Here is a 7,311-nt window from a genome sequence, read left to right on the forward strand (position 1 = left end):
TAAACGTCGTCCCCATTTTTTTATTCTCTATCAAAAAGCTGCATCTTTGTTCTGGTTTTTCTTTTTTTAATTTAAAATCGTGTTTCTCACGCTGAAAATGTGACAACGTGTCAAACAGCAGCTATTGTGTGTGTGTGTGTGTGTGTGAGTGTGATCAACAGGAAATTTCTACTTTTTTTTCACTCTTTCTTTTGTTGAACATGTTCAAAAATAATATAATCCACCCACATGCATGTATTTTGTACTGTAGGAGTACTGAGAGAACACACACACACACACACACACACACTCACAGGGATTTGGACCGACGTTCTCGGTGTGAAGCAGGAGCAGTTCCGTCCCGTGGAGGAGCATCGCAGTCCAACGTGTCCTCCGATGAATCAGCCTGTCAACTTTGTTTAATGAATTCATGATCACATTCTATGAATAATGTATTTTAATTGAAATGAATTAAGAAAAAAAAAAACAAACTTGATAATGCATCCAATCCAGTTTATTAGTCATCTCAGGCACGGAGCTCACCCGAACCACTTCTAACTTCATTTAAACCAAGACTGAAGGGAGACGATGCGTTTAGAACCGCTTCTCTTTATTTCAAGAGATTTTCTGGTTATTGCCAATAATTCTATTCTACTGCACGACATATATTTACAATCAGGGGTGTCAAACGCCATGTGATTTTCTTTTTTAAAGTGTAAATATGAAAAGTGACAGAGGCTGATCTAAAAACACTCGATTGGCAAAAATGACATTGAAAACCGCCCTCGGTCAGGATTAATTAATGCACCTGTGGAGGTCACATGACGCAACACCTTTCACAATAAAGGTGCCCAATTAATGTGAAGTGATACTTTAGACACGTAAACTCAAAACAACTTCCAGATGACAAATTGTTTTAATCCTGAATAAAAATATATCCAGATACAAGGTGACTGAGGGTTTTTTTTGCAAATATAATCTGATTTCCTTTAATATGTGTTTCAGAATAAGACTGGCAAATTCTTGCAGTTACAAAAGGATCAAAAGAAGGAAAGACTTTGACATTTGTCCGTATCTGCAGTTTAACATGTGACGTTTGACTTGTTGGGCCTCCAGAGGTCAGAGGTCAGATCAGGTTGATGTGGCTCCTCAAGTGAAACCAGTTTGACCCCCCTGATTTACATGCGTGTTGTAATGTGACGTTTAAAGTAATACCGTTTTCACGCTCTAGGGCGGCAGCAGTGAGTCGCTGCGGACGAAATTCCAGTTCGTCTTCAGAATCTTGTGGAATCCGCGACTCGCCGCACCACCTGCTGGTCTAAAGCGGTATTACAGGATGGAGCCAGTTGAGGCGGGCTGGTTAAGTTTGGTCTATTTGGTAAACAGGTTGTAAAGTGGATTTCTTTTAAGCTCAGTTCTACACCCAAGGAGAAAATTCGGACCGTTTTGATTTAAAGTGTCTCCTCAGCTTGTTGCGCTTCATCGTTTAACACACAAAACTGTTCTTACATTATCAAGTCTAGAGCTATGAAAGTTAGTTTTAAAGAAAACGGGTGAATACAGACGACAATCTGCACAAGGAGCTGGTTGAAGAACTCACTTGCACCACCTGCTGGTCTGAAGCGGTATTACAGGACGGCCAACTTCAGTTTTCTGTTCCAATGTTGTTTTTACATTCAAGATTTAGACTATTAATGATAGAAAAATAAATTAATTCTAGACTCGTGACTGTTCTACACTCATTTGTTTCCACTGAAGCATCATTCACTTTGACACCCAGTGACGATCGCCCCCGGTGGGCCAACGTGGTACTACAGGTGTGATTATCTGCTGTGTTGGTGGTTTTTGATTTTTTTTTTCTCCTGAATATTATATAAAAAAACAAACAAACGAACCATTATAATTCAGCTGTTTTTGTCAGTTTTCCCACACAGATTCTTCCCGTGAAGACAAAGAACACCGGGGCTTCTCGGGAGGAGGAGGAAGTGGAGGAGGAGGAAGAGGAGGAGGAGGAGGGGGGGAAGGGTTGTTTTCTTTGCAGACAAGTGATTTTTAATTTCAGAAAAATCACAATTTTACACACCTGCCATGTCCACTGGGAGTTTAAATGCGAGGGTTTGAGAACAGAACAGGCTTCAACGTCTGTTACATGTCAAAGAGCCGCGGAACAGAAACGTGTTGGTATCGTGTCAAATACAGATATATATTTTTATATATATATACTTATATTCTTCAAAAAAAAAAAAAGAAAACAAAAAAGGAACGTTGTCACGGTGTCATAATACTTTGAAACTACAGCCACAGTTCAGAACTCATCGAAACGTTTCCCCTGCGCTAGTGTTAGTGACACGAGTGGCCTGCAGATGGCGCTCTGCTGCTTGGACTTGGTGAAACTGTGTGTGTGTGTGTGGGGCGGGGTGGGGGTGGGGGGATGGGGGGGCTCATGCTTCCCTCCACAATCTAACTCCATTAAAAGGCAGATTCAGCTTCAGGTTGTCTGCTGACTAGCTATTCAGTGCAGGACGTCACTGTTTGTTTTCGTTTCTCTCTGGATGAGCGATGGAAGAAGAAGAAGAAGAAGAAGAAGAAGTAGTAGAAGAAGAAGAAAAGTCCGATGGTTGCTCTGGCTGACGGCGTCGACGTGTTGAAGTGAGCACCCCTGGATGACTTGTTGCACACGTTTCTAAGAGCGGGAGCTTGAAGACGGCGGCGGCGGCGGCGGGCGGCGCCCCGCTAAGTGCTGTAGCTTTGTCCCTCCGGCGGCTGCGGGAGCTTCATGTTCTCTTTGGACATCATGAGGCGCCGCAGCTCCTGAAGAACAATTTTAATGCTATAAGAATTCTGCCACTTCGCTAATACCGCTATGCTACGCGAGTCCACCTGCGGGACAGAGGGAGAGAAAGAAGCCAGGCGTCACACACCCCCACCGCGCTGTGGCGCCGAATCGTGTCGCCGGCGGCGGCCGTCACTCACCGCCCCGTTGCCGTTCACGCCACTCATGTTAATTTTTGTCGCAAATCTAACCGTGGGCGCCGCCTCTGGGTACCTAGAGCCACATTCCACCTTCAGGCTGTATATCCTGTTCTCGTAGTTGGTCTGCAACAGAAGAGTGACACACACATTTGTTTTTTTTTAACTGAACTCTACAGACACACGCCACCGTTTGCTAGCGGTTCTAGCTAGCCACGCTCCGGCTGGCGAGGCATCGTTTTTAACGCCAAGATGCCGGGATCCGGGCTGCATTGGATCTGCTTCACTTGATGAAGGCTTTGAGGAAGCTAAATGCTAACCTCCAGAGTACTGTAGTGAAGCTAAATGCTAACCTCTAACCTCCAGAGTACTGTAGTGAAGCTAAATGCTAACCTCTAACCTCCAGAGTACTGTAGTGAAGCTAAATGTTAAACGCTAACCTCCAGGGTACTGTAGTGAAGGTAAATGCTAAATGCTAACCTCTAACCTCCAGAGTACTGCAGGGAAGCTAAATGCTAAACGCTAACCTCCCGAGTACTGCAGGGAATCTAAATGCTAACTTCCAGAGTACTGTAGTAAAGCTAAATGCTATACGCTAACTCCCAGAGTACTGCAGGGAAGCTAAATGCTAACCTCCAGAGTACTGTAGTGAAGGTAAATGCTAAACGCTAACCTCCAGAGTACTGCAGGGAAGCTAAAAGCTAAACGCTAACATCCAGAGTACTGTAGTGAAGGTAAATGCTAAACGCTAACATCCAGAGTACTGCAGGGAAGCTAAACGCTAACCTCCAGAGTACTGCAGGGAATCTAAATGATAACTTCCAGAGTACTGTAGTAAAGCTAAATGCTATACGCTAACTCCCAGAGTACTACAGGGAAGCTAAATGGTAACCTCCAGAGTACTGTAGTGAAGGTAAATGCTAAACGCTAACCTCTAGAGTACTGCAGGGAATCTAAATGCTAACTTCCAGAGTACTGTAGTAAAGCTAAATGCTATACACTAACTCCCAGAGTACTGCACGGAAGCTAAATGCTAACCTCCAGAGTACTGTAGTGAAGGTAAATGCTAAACGCTAACCTCCAGAGTACTGCAGGGAAGCTAAAAGCTAAACGCTAACGTCCAGAGTACTGCAGGGAAGCTAAACGCTAACCTCCAGAGTACTACAGGGAAGCTAAATGCTAACCTCCAGAGTACTGTAGTGAAGGTAAATGCTAAACGCTAACCTCCAGAGTACTGCAGGGAATCTAAATGCTAACTTCCAGAGTACTGTAGTAAAGCTAAATGCTATACACTAACTCCCAGAGTACTGCACGGAAGCTAAATGCTAACCTCCAGAGTACTGTAGTGAAGGTAAATGCTAAATGCTAACCTCCAGAGTACTGCAGGGAAGCTAAACGGATCAAAGTGCTCGCAACGTGTTTCAGGGAAAATATTTGAAATTCGACTAAAAAGTGGTAAAAAAAACAAACAACAAAAAGTCTGACGGGTCTTTGGAGGAATCAGCCGCCAGGAAGATCCTCATCATAAACACCCGTGTGTGTGTGTGTGTGTGTGTGTGTGTGTGTGAGTCGTACTCTGGCTGGTCCGATGATCATGCCCGTCCACCGTGTGAGGGTCATGTCCTCGTCGTCCTCCAGGCCCCAGCTCACCGTCCCGTCTCCGTCACCTTTCTGACCCTCTTCAAGCTCCTCCAGCAGGCGAAAGTTACGTGGGACTGTAACTGAACACACACACACACACACACACACACACACACACACACACACACACACACCACCGTCATGTGGGCGGAGTCAGACGCCGTGGGCTCGCCGTCCACCGATACTGCCGCTGGCTCTCGGTATTAATCGCCGGACAACCAGGAAGGCGGCAGCCGAGGTTTCCTCCGTCGCCTGTAGGGGGCGGTGCTGACCACCAAAACGTGAATTCTGATTGGACGGCGTCGGCCATTTTGAATTGTTTCACCTCCGTCAACATTCAGGTTGTCAAACTAAAACGACGTATTTTTTATTACTTTGACTTTCTAAACCCGAAGTTTCATAACTTTTTATGGTTCAGAAAAAAAAAGTGAAAACAAAAAGTCACCATGTTGTTTTAACAAACACATTTTTAATTGATGTTTTTAGAAGCTTTTATCCTTTTTTTAATCTTTCATATGCTCTATGTCTGTACTTTTATTATATTTCATGTATTTGTCTTGTTGCCATTTATTTGTTTTTAAGAACACTTTAGTATTAGTATTACTCACACTGTATATTTATTTCATGTACCCATGACACGCTCGCAACAGACACTATTAACATCAATCCGTTTCTTCTGAATAAATAAAGGCTAATGAAATCAAATATATAATTTTATATTTATTAATATTACAAAATGTGTGATTGTTACGTCAACGCTTCACTGTCCGGTGTTTCGGTTTCCCTGGTGCCCCTGTTAACTGGTGCCTCCAGCCACGAGCAGCAGCTAAAATAAGACAAACAGACGCTACGACACTTTGGACTTTACAGGAAATGCGGTTAAGCGACGTTCTCCAGGACGACCACAGGTTCTGGTCGGGTTTTTAACGTCTGCTGTGACGAGGGGACGCTGGAGGGAGACGGCCACTGGTTACCAGGGGAACCGGTCCATCCAAAACACCGGTGGTATCCAGGATGGTTAACGATGGAAACTCCTCCTCTCACACTTTATAAATGTCTTTTTCATACTGGGATACTTTTGTGCACGTTACACATGTTTGTGGCTCTCAATATAAATAAAATCTAACTTTTGTCCCCCAATCGAATTTTGCATTTTAAAAAAAAATTAATTTTGTGGTTGTTTTATTGAGTTCAATATTTCAAAATGAGTAAATAACTGTCCTGCTGCTCTTCCTCACAGACGAAGGACAGACGGGAGGCCAAAATAACCGACCACTCCTCCTCCTCCTGCTATAAATAAGTTCTCTGTAGATCTCGGTACATTTCTGACCTCCTGTCGTGACGTTTTACTCTCATCCGGGTATTTTACTTTTGTTTTGGAGTAGAATTATCAAAACAATATTGTACATAATTAAGGGTTTATATTGACCACAGGTTAATCTACACACAACAAAATAAAGTTTTTCATACATCTAACATGGGATTCTTGAAGAGTTATGGATTTCTTTATACATTTCTTTCCACTTTACATTTACTGTTTTGTCTGGAGATTTCCTGCTTTTATTTTGTAATCTAAACTTCACCAATGTTTGATCCACTGTTTGATTTTACTATTCGAGTTATATTCTATTTAATGTTTAGCCCCGTAATGTTGCGGTGCTCTCTGATGGGATTCTTTTCTCCAGTTTTGAGTTTTAAGTTCGAGGTCTCGGAGCCACGCTTCCTGCCGCCGGGGCGCCGTCTATTCCCTGGACCGGGAGCAGCAGCGGTGTTTTCTGCTCCGCCCTCAAAACAGCGGCTCCGCACCCCCAGAACCCCCGCTCCCACTGCAGCCCTGGCCGCAGCAGCTGGGAAATTGTCATAAAAGTTCAAAAAATAAAACGACCCCAGCCTCCAGATCCGTATTTATATTCATGACGGAGGGCAGGAGCCACCGGAGAGGCTGCAGTCCGCCGCACTGTGCCCGGGCTTTGGTTCCACTTCAGCGGGCGCGACTGTGAGCACAGAGCCGGCTCGCGGGGCGCAGAGGCCGGGCCTCCACGCCGCAGCGGGCGGCCCTCGGAGCACGGAGCCCCGGCTGCTGCCGGCCCGGTGTCAAGTGACCCGCATCCCGGGACATTCCAGCCCGCCCCGTTAGCCCCGTTAGCTCTGCCCGTTCCTGCGGTTGTTTACGTTCCTGACGTGAACGCCGACGCGGGCACTTTCCAGAGGTGTCTGCCCCCCCCTCACCACCACCACCCCCCCCGCCGCGGAGGTTCCCCGTCCACTCACACCGACTCGCCGCTCACAGTTCAATACCGACAACGTTCACCTGGTCTCGGCTGAACTTCCACCCCTGCGCGCCCCGCTTCGGAGCCGCTAACGCCCCAGGACGTAGACGGGTCCGCGGCGGATCGTGGCGTGCACCGAGAGATGGACGCGTCGCCGGGGAGGGAGAGCAGCTGGCCGGGCGGACGTGGCGCGGCGCGGCGGGGCGGAATGAGAGCGCCCGACCCGCCGGGACGCGTTTTAAGAGTGAAAGCTGACTAACCTGAGAGGCTCGCCATCTTCTCCTGTCCAGAAGCGCAACGGCGTGTGACGTCACGGGGTTTTACGTGCCGCGTCATCGACGTCAAAACAGTCACGTAGACTGCTTGAAATATAGAGCTACAGACGTAGATATAGACATATGGAGGCAGAAACGGACATACGCAGGAGGATATATTAGTATTTAAGTAAAAT

At 46.1% G+C, this 7,311-nt stretch overlaps 1 protein-coding gene across 1 annotated transcript; it reads right to left on the minus strand.

Annotated features, from left to right (window-relative positions):
• Nucleotides 1-2,065: 2,065 nt before the first annotated feature.
• ube2v2 (ubiquitin-conjugating enzyme E2 variant 2) lies at nucleotides 2,066-7,178 on the minus strand. Its single transcript, XM_080503315.1, has 4 exons — nucleotides 7,121-7,178; nucleotides 4,525-4,670; nucleotides 2,953-3,075; nucleotides 2,066-2,859 (listed from the first exon to the last, which is right to left on the minus strand). The coding sequence occupies exons 1-4, from the start codon at nucleotides 7,134-7,136 to the stop codon at nucleotides 2,713-2,715; spliced, it is 432 nt and encodes a 143-aa protein (XP_080359441.1). The 5' UTR covers nucleotides 7,137-7,178; the 3' UTR covers nucleotides 2,066-2,712.
• Nucleotides 7,179-7,311: the final 133 nt, after the last annotated feature.

Source organism: Blennius ocellaris (assembly GCF_963422515.1).
Source record: "Blennius ocellaris genome assembly, chromosome: 10".
Classification (NCBI taxonomy): Eukaryota; Metazoa; Chordata; class Actinopteri; order Blenniiformes; family Blenniidae; genus Blennius; species Blennius ocellaris.